At 55.4% G+C, this 14,620-nt stretch overlaps 1 protein-coding gene and 1 pseudogene across 2 annotated transcripts; both read right to left on the bottom strand.

The window, feature by feature from the left end:
- Positions 1 to 2,725: 2,725 nt before the first annotated feature.
- LOC311605902 (neutrophil elastase-like) lies at positions 2,726 to 13,154 on the bottom strand (the record flags this gene model as incomplete). The annotated part of the gene is made up of 10 exons (XM_084796741.1): positions 2,726 to 3,033; positions 3,121 to 3,354; positions 3,714 to 3,855; positions 3,943 to 4,099; positions 4,395 to 4,464; positions 9,003 to 9,155; positions 9,922 to 10,152; positions 10,820 to 10,961; positions 11,444 to 11,609; positions 13,088 to 13,154. 10 exons carry the CDS (start codon positions 13,152 to 13,154, stop codon positions 2,833 to 2,835), a joined length of 1,563 nt encoding a protein of 520 aa, XP_084652867.1. The 3' UTR covers positions 2,726 to 2,832.
- LOC311605218 (small ribosomal subunit protein eS21-like) lies at positions 6,885 to 7,245 on the bottom strand (annotated as a pseudogene). Its single transcript has one exon. The product of its transcript is annotated as a small ribosomal subunit protein eS21-like (transcript).
- Positions 13,155 to 14,620: the final 1,466 nt, after the last annotated feature.

The following is a 14,620-nucleotide window of genomic DNA, read 5'->3' as shown; positions in this document are numbered from 1 at the left end:
TCCTCCCTAGGAGACAGCCCTCACCCTCCTCCCTAGGAGATGGCCCCTCACCCTCCTCCCTAGGAGACAGCCCTCACCCTCCTCCCTAGGAGACAGCCCTCACCCTCCTCCCTAGGAGACGCCCCTCACCCTCCTCCCTAGGAGACAGCCCCTCACCCTCCTCCCTAGGAGACAGCCCCTCACCCTCCTCCCTAGGAGACAGCCCCTCACCCTCCTCCCTAGGAGACAGCCCCTCACCCTCCTCCCTAGGAGACAGCCCTCACCCTCCTCCCTAGGAGACAGCCCCTCACCCTCCTCCCTAGGAGACAGCCCCTCACCCTCCTCCCTAGGAGACAGCCCCTCACCCTCCTCCCTAGGAGACAGCCCTCACCCTCCTCCCTAGGAGACAGCCCTCACCCTCCTCCCTAGGAGACAGCCCTCACCCTCCTCCCTAGGAGACAGCCCTCACCCTCCTCCCTAGGAGACAGCCCTCACCCTCCTCCCTAGGAGACGGCCCTCACCCTCTTCCCACACACACTGCCTCCTCCCATTGGAGAGAAGGTTGTTCAACCTCATCCCTGTGGCTTCTCTCACACACACACACCCCGCCCCAGGCAGAGCGCTGTCTTAAGGCATGAAAAGGGATGTCCTGTGAATTCTGCCTTCAGGTAAGGTTCGATCCTGGTGCAATCCCAGTTGTGGTTCCAGGGACAGAGCACAAAATCCGACCCAGCCTGGATCACAAGCTCCTCTCAAAAGCTGATCCTGAGGGTGGGTTGTGGAGGGGAGGGTCTGGGACAAGGAGAGGGAGCTTAGGGGCTCAGCAGACCCACTGCCTGTCAGAGCATTAGGTTCTCTCTGTAGGGGTGACCTGATGCTGCAGCTGTGATGTCTGCAGGACATCTTGGGTGCCAGGAATTTCATTAAAATCAGAAGCCACCTGCATGGCACACTTTTCAGCCCCAGCACTCAGGAGGCAGAGGCAGGAGAATCTCTGTGAGTTGAGGCCAGCCTGGGCTACATAGTGAGTTCCTGGACAGCCAGGCCTGTGGTCTCAAACAAAACAGAATCAGGAGTCTTTTAGGACAGAATCCAGATTGTGAAAACAGGAACCTGTGACAGTGTAACAAAATTTGGCAATTACCCAGGCAGCAATGGGGCCTTTTGGTATATAATCCTGAGCATCTACAGACATCATCACCATCGCCAACATCATCATCACGATCATCAGTTTTTTGTCATCAGTTTTTTGAGACAGGGTTTCTCTGTGTAGCCTTGGCTGTCCTGGAACTCACTTTGTAGACCAGGCTGGCCTAGAACTCACAGAGATCCTCCTGCCTTTGCCTCCCAAGTGCTGGGATTAAAGGCATGAGCCACCATGCTGTTTTTATTATTTACCTGACTGGTTTTTTGTTTGTTTGTTTATTTGTCTTGTTTTGGTTTTTATTTTTTCGGTTTTTCGAGGCAAGGTTTCTCTGTGTAGCCTTGGACATTCTGGACTCACTTTGTAGACCAGGCTGGCCTCGAACTCAAAGCGATCCTCCTGCCTCTGCCTCCCAAGTGCTGGGATTAAAGGCATGTGCCACCACCACCTGGATTACCTGAGTGTTTTGTTTATTTTGTTTTATTTATGTACTATGTGGGTAGGTTGCAGAGGGCTTTTTTGGAGTCCATTTTCTTCTTCCATGTCATGGCAAGCATGTTCACCAGATAAACCACTTCACCAGTCCTAGCCAATGTATTAGGCTATTTTTTTTTTTAATATTTATTTATTTATTATGTACACAGTGTTTCCCTGCATGTACACTTGCTCGCCAGAAGAGGGCACCAGATCTCATTATAGATGGTTATGAGCCATTATGTGGTTGCTGGGATTTGAACTCAGGACCTCTGGAAGAGCAAGACAGTGCTCTTAACCTCTGAGCCATCTCTCCAGCCCTAGGTTATTTTTTATTAATTGTATTTTATTGGTTTTTTGGGACAGGATTTCTCTGTGTAGCCCTGGCTGTCCTGGACTCGATCTGTGGACCAGGCTGGCCTTGAAATCACAGAGATCCTCCTGCCTCTGCCTCCCAAGTGCTGGGATTGAAAGAGTGATCCACCACGCCTGCTCTTTTTGTTATTCTTTTATTTTATTATTTTTTATTTTTATTTATTTATTTTTGGTTTTTCGAGACAGAGTTTCTCTGTGTCGCCTTGGCTGTCCTGAACTCACTTTGTAGACCAGGCTGGCCTCGAACTCACAATGATCCGCCTGCCTCTGCCTCTCAAGTGCTGGGATTAAAGGCATGTGCCACCACGCCCGGCTTATTTTTGTTATTCTTAATTACATGTGTAAGGAGTGCATGTGCATGCCTGGTGCCCACAGAGGCTACACGGGGACGTTAGTCCCCAGGACCTGGAGCTATAGGCAGCTGCAGCCGCCATGTGGGCACCAGCAGGCCCGCTTTGGGTGCAGCCCACCTCTTGCTGAGGCAGCTTTGCAGCGCCTCTAATGGTGAGACAGGATCCCACTCTGCAGCCAGGCTGTCCTCACACTCTGGGCCTCAACCTCCTGAATGCTGAGACCTAGCAGAACATGGATTTTAGGGAACAGAAACCAAAAAGGGCCATCTGTCCAACAATTTCTTGTACAAAGTGGGAAACACACCATCTACCATGGCTTTGCCCCAGCTGGGTTGCAACATCCCAGGAGGCGCCCCTCACGCGAGGCAGAGGCAGCATCGACAAACACCAGACCCAGAACACAAAGCAAACGTTGCTTTTATTATGGTTAAAAAGAACCAAAAAAAACAAAAAACCGAATGGGTTGTCTCCTGGGTGGGGGTCCCTGGGGAGGTGACTAGACAGGTCCTAGTCAGCTCTGCTCTCAGGGTCTCTGGGATGAGTGCGGGGGCGGTCGCCATGGCTGCGGAGAATGGAACTGATCCAGTCTGCAAACTCAGCTACAGGGGCAAAGGCGTCTGGGTAAATTCCAGACCCACAGCCTCCTCGGATGAAGGAATCAATGCCTTGGACGAGACCATCACAGACCAAGGGTCCTCCAGAGTCCCCCTGCGGAGGCGTGGAGGTCAGAGGCTGGGCCTCTAGGTAGCCCCTACCCCCAGCACCGCGAAGTCCTCCCTGGGGTCCGCTACTTACGAAGCAGATGCCTGCTTGCCGGCGCGGCACCAGCGTGCACACGTTCACGCGGCGGCGGCAGAGGTTGGTCACCACTGTCACGTTGAGCTCTTGGAGCACGCTCGGCGACGGCTGATTTGTTCCCAGCCTGCCCCAGCCCATGGCCAGGCACGGAGTTCTGTCCCCCACGCCGCGGCCCTGGGCGGGCAGCCGGGCCACCTGCACGTTGGCGTTAATGGTAGCCGAACCATTGAGCTGCAGTGAGGGCCAGCGGGTGAGGGGGGGGGCACAGTCCACAGCCGACCCTCCCCACTTGCCTTGGTCCCCCACCACCAAGTACTGGAAACGTTTAGAGACTGGAGGAAGAAATGAGTGTTTCCCTAGGATTTCCCAACTGCAGGGTCAGGGAGTGGAGAAGCGCAGACAACCGGAGTCTCTTGATGGAGAAGCGCGGTTAAGAGGAGTCTCCTGGTGAAATACTGCTCGCAGCTTGCCACATCTTACCTCCCTGGAGCCCCAGTGCGTCCCTGTCCCCGAGCCCCCTTCTCAACCCCCTCAAGCCTCAACCTTGGGCCTTTGGCCCTGGGCTCCGGCTCGCGCATGCGCAGGCCCACCTGGATGACCACAATGTCGTTCAGCAGACGCGAGGGGTCGAAGCCATTCTCGAAGATCCGCTGCACGGAGAAGGTCTGCCGTGTGAGCTCCCGTTGCCGCAGGTTGTGGGCTCCCAGCACGACCTGCACCGACCGGAAATTCCTATGGGCAGTGGAGAGGGGAGGAGAGTGGGTGGGAAGGCCCCCCCGGCCTCCCCACGGGGGATGGGCAGATGGAGAGAGGACTCACAGGCCGTTCACACAGTGGGCTGCTGACATGACGAAGTTCCTGGCGATGAGTGTAGCGCCACAGAAGTGACCTCCACGCCGCTGCAGGGACGCCATGAAGGGCCAAGCGTGGGGCTGGGCTGGCCGGCCACCCACAATCTCTGAGGCCAGCGCCTGGCCTTGAGGACACACGGGGGAAAAAGAGTGAGGCCCAAGATGCTTGGACCCTCAGTGAGAGCTGACAGGGTCAATGAGGGAAACTGAGGCACAGAGAGGACAAGGGACCTTGCCCAGGGTACTCCCAGACATGAGACCCTAGTGCCTTCCCAGTGACTCTTCCCAGGTTTAGGACCCCGGTTTCCTCATAGTGGTCTTGCCACTAGAAACCTTCGTGTCTTTTCCTAAGCTCCTGAGGGACGTGGGAAGGTCCAATGGAGACAGAGGAGCTGTTGACATGTGTCCTTCTGCACTCACCACCCAGGAGCAAGGCCAGCAGCGTGGAAGCCAGAGTCCAGCTGAACGGTCGAGCGAGGGCCATGGTGGGCTAGTGGGCTCTGCGCTCCCCACCCCCCTACGTAGCAGCCATACTTATAGCTGGAGTCCAAGGCCGTTGCATTGCCCCATGCCAGCCACAGCCCACTTCCTCCCTGGGGACAGGCCATGGGAGTGTCGTGGAAGGGTGCATGGTGCTCAGGGTCCCCAGCTCACCTTCATCCACGCTGTTGGCTATCAAGGAAGACTCAGCAAAGCTTTTGAAAAATAAAATCTCAGGGCAGGATGGCAGTGGCACGGGACTGGGAGGCAGAGGCAGGTGGATTGCTGTGAGTTCAAGGACAGCCTGGTCTAAAGAGCGTGTTCCAGGACAGCCAGGGCGACACAGAGAAACCCTGTGTCGAAAAGGAAGAAATAAATAAAATAAAATCTCAGGTAGCCCAGTCTCTCTCTCTGGTTTTCTGAGACAAGGTTTCCTGGACTCACTCTGTAGACCAGGCTGGCCTTGAACTGACAGCCACTCACCTGCCTCTGCCTCCTGAGTGCTGGGATGACAGGGTTCCACCTCCATGGACATTGGCACCCTGTGTCCAGCAGCTTATATCTGAGGGCCAGTCCCTTTGCCTCAGTTTACCTCAGGCATAATAATAACAGCAACATATAAGTATATTGAGTTGTCACAGGGTGTGTTGCCTGACTTTCCTGGGGTGACAGAAAATGACTGGATTCTTACTTGAGGCAGAAAAATGTGAGGGACACAGAGGCTGCACCCACCCAGTGTCAGGTGCATGAGTGTGTGTGTGAGAGAAGTGTGTGTTTGATACAGATCACTATGTAGCCCAGGCTGGCCAGGAACTCAGAGATCCCCCTGCCTCTGCCTCCTCAGTGCTGGGATTACAGGTGTGCCCCACCATGCCCAGCACAGGAGGTTATTTTAAGCTGAGTCAGGGCTAGACAGCACCCTGCAACCGACTAGGCCCTAATTTGTTGGTTCTCCTCAGAGCAGAACTCAGTCCCACCTGGGCCATCAATGCCTGGGCCCGGGAGAGCGAGCTGCTGTCCTCACTGAGGCCATAGTATGGTTTCCATCTGGAGCCACACAGGGAGTGCTCTCCTTTCACAATGGAGACGGGAATGGGGACCCAGCCCCCCACTCTGTGGCAAGCTCCCCTCCAGTCTCTCCCTGGAGCCCCACCCAAGGCTGTTGTGAAACCAACGTCCCATCTCCAGGACAGGGCATGGGGCGGGGTGGATCCAACGGACGTGGGCAGGATGCCAGGACCCGATGCTTGCCAGGCTGGAGTCCCCAGTCCATGGGACCCCAGTGAGGAGAGCTCCCCTCTCTTGCCCAGACCAAGGGGGGCACTCAGCTGGTGCTCAGTGTCGGTCCTGTCTCCCTGGGTCACTCAGACACACACCAACTGGCCTCCCTTCCTTGCACACAGTGAGTGCCTGCTGCATACCTCATCCCTTGTCACACTGAACGGAGTATGGGCTAAGAAGGCTACACATCAGATTAGGAGGTCAGACTTAACCACAGCTGCACATAATGAGCACCACCTGTATACTGTGCTTACTCAGGCTGGGCAGAGATAGGTTTGCCTTCAGGTTTGTATTTCCAGCGCCCCGCTGATGAGCTTCAGGCCCAGAACTAAGTCCTCTGTGGTTGGGGTTCTTTCTTGCCTGTTGGGGGCCATGCAGGAGGAACAGCAAAACAGCTGCAGGACTCCCAGAGCACAGCTCCCCTCCCACGATGGGTGTGTCTCAGCGAGGGCCTCTGCTGTTGTGGAGCATAGCTCTGCTATGTGTGACCTTTGCTCCTGGCCCCTCGCTGGTTAATAGCATTGGCATCCACAGCAATGATGCTTGATTTCCTTAAGGCGTTGCTGCCGGAGCAGATTAATGATTCGACCACCACCCTGGAAAACAGTCTCCAGATGTTAGATTGCTAAAATGAACATTACCGCCAGGCGTGGTGGCGCACACCTTTAATCCCAGCACTCGGGAGGCAGAGGCAGGCGCATCGCTGTGAGTTCGAGGCCAGCCTGGTCTACAGAGTGAGTCCAGGACAGCCAAGGCTACACAGAGAGAGGAAAGAGAGAGAGAGAGAGAGAGAGAGAAAGAGAGAGGGAGGGAGGGAGGGAGAAAGTGCACTCTTATTAGTAAAGCAGCTAGGGACTTTTTGGGGTTGTCAAAGCAAGAACAATGGTCCAGAGCAGCACTGGCTGACATGATGGGACGTGTGTGTGTGTGTGTGTGTGTGTATGTACATGTGTGTATGTGTGTATGCACATGTGTGTATGTATATGTGTGTATATGTGTATAAATGTGTAAAGTAAAAGAAATTTGAAAGAGGCTTGTTGAAACCTACCTGCTGGAGTCTGTCTTACTTCTTCATGAAGCCTAAGTGTGTGTGTGTGTGTGTGCGCGTATGTGTGCATGTGTGTGCGTGTGCACACGTGTGTGCGGCTCTTTTTTTTTTTAAGATACTTTCTCATTTTTATTTATGACAAGTATTCCCGATCTCTTCTGATCAAAAGTTCTTGGAGACAATTCCACCAGCTTTAGCCAGACGGAGAATGGAATCATCTGACTCTGCCCATCCTGCGAATGGCCCCGCAGATAGCACAGGCTTAAAACTGGCCATTAAACCGGCCTGTAACCCTGTCAACCTTGGCCACATTCATCTGGATGGACGCGTGGTCCTTGGCACCAATGATGCGGTTGCTCGCTGAGCATTTCCGAGCCATGTACAGGTCCACGAACTCGCCAGTGTCGTTCTCCATGTCGAGACTATGCCTGCTCGCTGATCCATGTGTGTGTGGTTCTTTTTTTTTTTTTTTTTTTAAGATTTATTTATTTATTGTGTATACAGTGCTCTCCCTGCATGTACACCTGCAAGCCAGAAGAGGGCATCAGATCTCATTAGAGATGGTTGTGAGCCACCATGTGGTTGCTGGGAATTGAACTCAGGACCTTTGGAAGAGCAGGCCCCGCTCTTAACCACTGAGCCATCTCTCCAGCCGGTGTGTGCGGTTCTTTTCCCCTTCTTTCCGTTTCTTTTTTAGATGTTTGCCACCAGTAACGATCAGTTCCAGCCCTCAGAAGTCTTCAGGGTCACCAGTCAACAAGCCTCAGGGCCCATGCCCTTGCCTCTGTTTTTTGGTTTTTCGAGACAGGGTCTCTCTGTGTAGCCTTGCCTGTCCTGGACTCGCTTTGTAGACCAGGCTGGCCTCGAACTCACAGCGATCCACCTGCCTCTGCCTCCCGAGTGCTGGGATTAAGGACCTGCGCCACACGCCCGGCTCGCCCTCGCCTCTGTTATGCCAGGTAATATTGAAGGAGGAATTCCATATTCTGGCACTGCAGAACAGCAGGTTCTCAATACTTGACCTCAGTTTAGTGTTCCCAGATCCCCAGAGTCTACACACACACACACACACACACACACACACACACACACACCAAAACAGTAAGACATTGGAGACCCTCCCTCTTGGGAGGACTGAAGAGAGGCTGGGTCCAGGGTTCAGTGAACAGTGAGCTAGCCTTGCATGTACCAAGCCCAGCACCACATAAACCAGAAACGATGACGCGCTTATGTCATCTCAGCACCTGCGAGGTGGACACAGGAGGATCCAGAGTTCGAGGTCGTCTTCAGCTATATAGGGAGTTAGAGGCTAGCCTGGGCTACGGGGAGACTGCCTTCCAAAACCAAAACTAGGTTAGGGAAGGAACAAGCCCGTGGATTCTGGCGCCGCCTGGGTTGGACACAGCGCCATCTGGTGGCGGCAGCTAAAGAAGTCAGAAAGCATCCGCCCCTCACTTCTGAGGGTCTCGCCCCTCGCTCTCTCCTCCCGGGCAGGCTTGCGACCCCCCTCCTAGCTCCCTGGGTGGCTCCAGCTCATTTCTTTACGCCCGGGGAAAGCGGGGCGCTTCCACGTCTGTCCCTCCCTGGAGCAGAGCTTCTCGCTCTTCCAGCCTCGCTGTGCACCCGACACCGTGTCGGTCCTCCCCAGCCCCGCGCCCCGCCCAAGCCATCCCCCTGCCCTCCACACTGCCTGTCCGGGCCCTGAGGCGCCCAGTGCCCGCCAAAGATGTGAAAAGAGCCAGGTCCCCAAGAAGCCTGGAGCTGGGGGACGCTTCACCAAACCCCACCAGCCACAGCTCCTTATCCACTTCTGGGATGTGTCCGGGTTCTAATGAGGAAACTGAGGCACCGAGGTGCGACGGTCGTACGGGAAGGGCTGAACCCAGCCTCAGTGGTTCCCTCATGTGCGGCTGGGGAGTGAACCTGGCTTCCTCTCAGCACCTTTCTTTCCTGAATGGTGGCTTCCCGGGGCCCTGAGGTCCGGCCCACATCCCAGGTCCACATGGGGTAAAACAGACAGGAGACAGCTTTTAAATAAATCTCAGCTTTTATTGAGGTGACAGGCAGTACCGGACCCAGCTGGCTCCACACCAGGGGCTGCGTGGGTAGTGCAGCTGGAGGAAAGGCTGGAAAGGTCCACCCCACTCCAGATTTTCCCACTAGAGCTTGCTGGTCGCCCGGGCGTCAGACTGCCTGGAAAGCAAAAGCGCAGCTCAGGCCTCTGCGCCCCGCAGCACCATGCGAATCCAGTCCACATAGAGAGACACCCGGGCGAAGAAGTCGGGGTACTGGAGGGAGGCACACTCCCGGATCACAAAGGAGTCGACTCCATGCAGGACGCCGTCACAGACCAAGGGGCCGCCCGAGTCTCCCTGGGGGTAGAAGCAGGATCAGTCCCCAAGCTGACAGAAGCCAGCCGGGATGAAGCTACGTGGGTGGGATGCCTGTGGGATGCCCAGGAGCCATCCACTCGCTTCCTGTAGGATGCAATCTGAGTCCAAAAGGGGCAAAGGGTGGAGGCAAAAGGTGTCACGTACAAAAGAGAGCCTGTTTGCTGCAGGGCCCAGGGCCGTCCCCACACAGACCCTGCTCGTACAGGGGTGGAGACCACGAGTCAGAATGGAACAGACAGGTCGTGCAGCCACACTCAGAGGGCTAACACGCTCCTCCAAGCTGGGCGTGGTGGGGCACGCGTTTAATTCCAGCACTGGGGAGGCAGAGGCAGGCGATCGCTGTGAGTTCGAGGCCAGCCTGGTCTATAAAGCGAGTCCAGGACAGCCACGGCTACACAGAGAAACCCTGTCTCAAAAAACCAGAGAGAAAAAGAAACACTCTTCTCCAAACCCACCTACTCTAGAACCCCGCCCTGCAAAAGCCCCGCCTCCCGACGCACGGGGCCCGCTCTCCAGGTCACCCACCTGGAAAAAAACTCAGCAGCCCAGACAGGCCCATCTCCTCGCCGCAGATGTCCACATTCCCAGAGACCCCACAGTCCCCTGGGGATCCGCCCCTCCATTGACCACCCACGGTTCCCGCAGCCCTGCCTCTCCCACCGCAGGCCCCGCCCACAGACATCGCCCCGCCCGTGGCCCCGCCCAGGCCCCGGCCCCGCCTCCCGCGACCCAGCCCCGCACTCACGTAGCAAATGCCTGCTGCCCGCCTTGGCACCAGCGTGCACACGTTGTGTTCCCTGCACAGGAAGGTGACCACCGTGACGTTCAGTTCCTGCAGCACACGCGGCACGGGCGCCCGGGTGCCCAGGCGGCCCCAGCCCATGGCCAGGCACTGGGTGCCCTGGGACAGAGACTGGTCCTGCTGGGGCAGAGAGGCCACCGCCACCTGCTCGCCCAGGGAGGCTGGCCGGTTCAGCTGCAGAAAAAAGGAGGTGAGCACGCCACCATGGGGACCCAATATCTCCCTTTGGCCTTTGTAGACACCCCATCTCCACGCCCCCACCCAGAACCGGTTCTGTGCAGAGCTAAAAGTTTCTTTGGCGAACAGTCCGAACCCTTTGTACAGCGGGCGGAGGTGGGGGGGGCGAGGTAGCAGGAGGTGACACTGCGTGTTGTGCAGCTTCCATGCTCAGCCCTGTTCATTAACCCTAATCCTGACGCAGACTCTAACTCAGGTTGTTTCCCCCTTTAACTAAAACCCTGACCAGGGCCGGGCATGGTGGTGCACACCTGTAACCCCAGCACTTGGGAGGCAGAGGCAGGCGGATCGCTGTGAGTTCGAGGCCAGCCTGGTCTACAAAGTGAGCCCAGGACAGCCAGGGCTACACAGAGAAACCCTGTCTCGAAAAAAACCAAACCCAAATAAATAAATAAAATAAAATAAAACCGAGCCCTGACCATAGCCCTAACCATACCTTAGCTGTACCACGGCCTAGCCTGAGCCCTGACCCTGGGCCCAGGTCTACCATGTCAGGAAACACAGCCGGGTGAGAAGCTGACAGACAGGCCCAGTGCTACTCTGTGACCGCCCCGTAGGTCCAGTGCGATCTTCTGCAGGAGCCGATCCCCACAGCCCGACTTACCTGAACTAGCAGCACGTCATTGCGGTTCTCCTCGGGGTTGTAATTGTTCTGGAAGACCTGAGTGATGGTGAACTTCTGCTGCTCAGGCTCTGGGCTCAGCAGGTCGTGGGCACCCAGCACCACTGTCACAAGCTGCCACGGGCTGCGGTGGAGGTTGTGGGGTTTTCTTTGTTTGCTGCAGGGGAAGGGAGGGAACCCCTGTATCCCCCCCCCGCCCGACCCCCGCTTCTCACATGCTACCAAGTGCTCTGCCCCGACCACGTCCCCAGCCCCTCACTAGGGGATTCTAGGTGGGGCTCCAACCCTGACCATGCCCCCACTCCTCACTGGGGGACTCTGGGCGGGGCTCCACCCTGACCACGCCCCAACCCTCACTGGGGAATTCTGGGCGGGGCTCCACCCTGACCACGCCCCCAGCCCCTCACTGGGGGATCCTAGGCGGGGCTCCACCCTGACCACGCCCCCAGCCTCTCACTGTTGTGGTACACTGGAGAAGACACTAGGGAAGGACTGAGGCATGTATAGAGGCAGAGGGGTTGGAATGGGAGGAGACTGAGGCACCCAGCCAAGGAGGCTGTGCTGTCAGCGCAGACCCGCTGGGCCTCGCTGCCCCCTTGCGCTCACATGTCCTGTAGGCAGTGCGCAGCTGTCAGCACGAATCTCGGGTGGATCAGCGTGCCACCACAGAAGTGGCTCCCAGGAGACCTGCTCAGCTGCAGGGATGCCACGTAAGGCCGAGAATGGGGCCGAGATTCGTGGCCACCCACGATCCGGGAGGCCTGGGCTGCACCTGGGGAGGTAGGTGTCAGGACTGCAGGCTGAAGGTTCCCGCCATGGTCTGTTCTGTCTACGGCTTCTAGGAGACCTCTGCCTGGGGAGGAGCTGGGGGCTGCCTTGAATCTATGCTTATTATTTTTGTTGTTTTGAGATAGTGTCTAATGCTGTGGTACAGGCTCGTCTTAAACTCAAAAGATCTGCCTGCTTCTGCCTCTCAAGAGTGCTGGCATTAAAGATGTACCCCATTGGCCAAGCGGTGATGGCGCAGGCCTTTAATCCCAGCACTCAGGAGGCAGAGGCAGGTGGATCTCTGTGAGTTCGAGGCCAGCCTGTTCTGCAAAGTGAGTCCAGGACAGCCAGGGCTACACAAAGAGAGACCTTGTCTCAAAAAACCAAAAAGCAAACAAAACAAAACAAGGGGCTGGAGAGATGGCTCAGCAGTTAAGCGCTCTGACTGCTCTGCCAAAGGACCCAGGTTCAATTCCCAGCACCCACATGGCAGCTCACAACTGTCTGTAGCTCCAAGATCTGACACCCTCATACAGACATGCATGCAGGCAAAACACCACTGCACACAAAATAAAAATAAATAAAACTTTTTAAAAAGACTGGCTTGTAATTCTATTTTTTTGTTTTGTTTTGAATATTTTTTGGTTTTTTTCCGTTGTTGCTGTTGTTTCTCTGTGTAGCCCTGGTTGTCCTGGAATTTGCTCTGTAGATCAGGCTGGCCTCGAACTCACAGAGATCAGCCTGCCTCTGCCTCCCGAGTGCTGGGATTAAAGGTGTGAGCCACCACACCGGCTGCTTGTTACTCCTGGTTCCCTGGAAATCCCTCCATATAGTGAGGGTCTGTGGGTAGGACCCTTGCTGAGCATGCACAGAGCCCTGGGTTCCAGCTATAGTGCCACGGGTGCCACGGGTACCACGGAAACCCAGCATGGTCACGGGAGCCTACACCCTGTACTAACTGGGGAGAGGAGGCATGAAGTTCAGGAGTTCAAAGTCATCATCAGCTATAAAATGAGTTTAGGGCCTGCCTGGGCTATGTGAGACCCTACTTTAAAAAGAACCATAACAGAGGCAGGCGGATCTCTGAGTTCAAGGCCTGGTCTACAAAGTGAGCCCAGGACAGCCAGGGCTACACAGAGAAACCCTGCCTTGAAATTAAAAAAAAAAAAAAAAAAGAACCACAGAACAGAAGGAAAGCTGGATCAAAATGCCAGGGTCTTTTTTTTTTTTTTTTTTTTTTTTTAGTTTTTCGAGACAGGGTCTCTCTATGTTAGCCTTGGCTGACCTAGACTCACTTTGTAGACCAGGCTGGCCTCGAACTCACAGTGGTCTGCCTGCCTCTGCCTCCCGAATGCTGGGATTAAAGGCGTGTGCCACCACGCCCGGCTCAGGGCTCCCCTCTTTATCCTTTGCCTCCCGAGTGTTTTACCCAGGGCGTGCCTCGGTCTCCCCTGCTGTTCTAGAAGACAGAGCCCCACTCACCACCAAAGACCAGGGCCAACAGGAGGAACGGATGGACCCCACTGGGGGATCGGTGGCTTCCAGGCATGGCTAGGCTCCTGGCCCGCTGCATGCTGGGCCCCTCTTATAGCCCCGCTCTGAGGGAAGTCGTTGAACTGCGGCTGAAGCTGGGTCCCACTTCCTCCTACCAGCGAGGGGGCCCAGGGCGGTTCGCAGTGGGGTAGCATACAGGGGTCTCTGTGGAGGCCATGCTCAGGATCCTAGGACAAGAGGCCTCAAGTGACCCCACTGATACCTTGGTTTTCTCGTGGGAGTTCATTGTTTCTCCTCTGATGTGGTAGGGCATGTGTGTGTGTGTGTGTGTACATGCATGTGTTCATGTGTGTGTGAGACTGCATGTGCGTGAGAGAGTGCATGTGTGTTTGTACTTGTGTGTGTGGTGCATGTGTGTGTGTGTGCACATGCATGTGTTCATGTGTGTGTGAGACTGCATGTGTGAGAGTGCGTGTGTGTGAGTGCATGCGTGTTTGTACTTGTGTGTGTGTGTGAGTGTGTGTGTGTTTGTTTTAAGCAGGGTCTCATGTAGCCTAGGTTGGTCTTCAACTCACTCTGTATTGTCCAAGGATGACCCTGAACTCCTGATCCCCTGCTTTAGCCTCCTGCGTGCTGGTGTTGGGTGTGCGCTCCCACACACCGGGACAATTTCCTATCCTTTTCTCTTTACATTCCCTGCCCAGCCCCGTTTTCACATATGGATATGATTTTCCTGTTTCTGTTTCTTTCTACTTCATACATACATATATATATATAACTTGTTTTTATTATTTTATTTATTTATGCACAGGTATATATGGGGATGCACATGCCTATAGAGGCCCCCACACACAAGTACAAATACACAGGCACTCACACACACATGCAGCCTCACACACACATGAACACATGCATGTGCGCACACACACACACACACATGCCCTACTACATCAGAGTAGGTTGTTAATGTGAGGTATTTTCCTCAGTGACTCTCCACCTTATCTTGGAGACATCGGCTCTCCGGGCACGGTGGTGTTCACGCCTTTAATCCCAGCAGTTGGGAGGCAGAGGCAGGCTGTGAGTTCGAGTCCAGCCTGGTCTACAGAGAATGAAGCCACAGAGCCGGTGGACTGGGAGAAAAAAAGGAAAAAGAAAAGGTCGTGTGGTTTGGTTTGGAAATGAAGCCTGGCTGGCAGGGTCCGCAGGTTCCAGGACCTGGCTCTCTGTTCCCGGGTTTTTCTTACACAATACAACGGCTGAAACGACTCCAGAGTCTGTGCTGGTTGAAAGCAATCGCACTTCCTCCTCCTTGTCCACCAGCACCTTCTGTGCACCTCAGTGTCCCGGGGTGGCTGTCGCCCGAGCCTCTGTGCTCTGCAGGGAGAATGCACCCTGACTTCTGCCCTGTGACTGGACATCTGGGTCTGTCTCATGCCCAGCTGAGGAACCAGGAGGAATGTTATGTCCTGACGAGGCCTGAGCAGACCTCTGATCCCTGCCTATTCATGCCTCTGACCATTT

This window comes from Acomys minous (genome assembly GCF_964271855.1).
Source record: "Acomys minous genome assembly, chromosome: 9".
Lineage (NCBI taxonomy): Eukaryota > Metazoa > Chordata > Mammalia > Rodentia > Muridae > Acomys > Acomys minous.
Note: the sequence above shows the minus strand (reverse complement) of the source record. Positions and strands in the feature narration are given on the sequence as shown.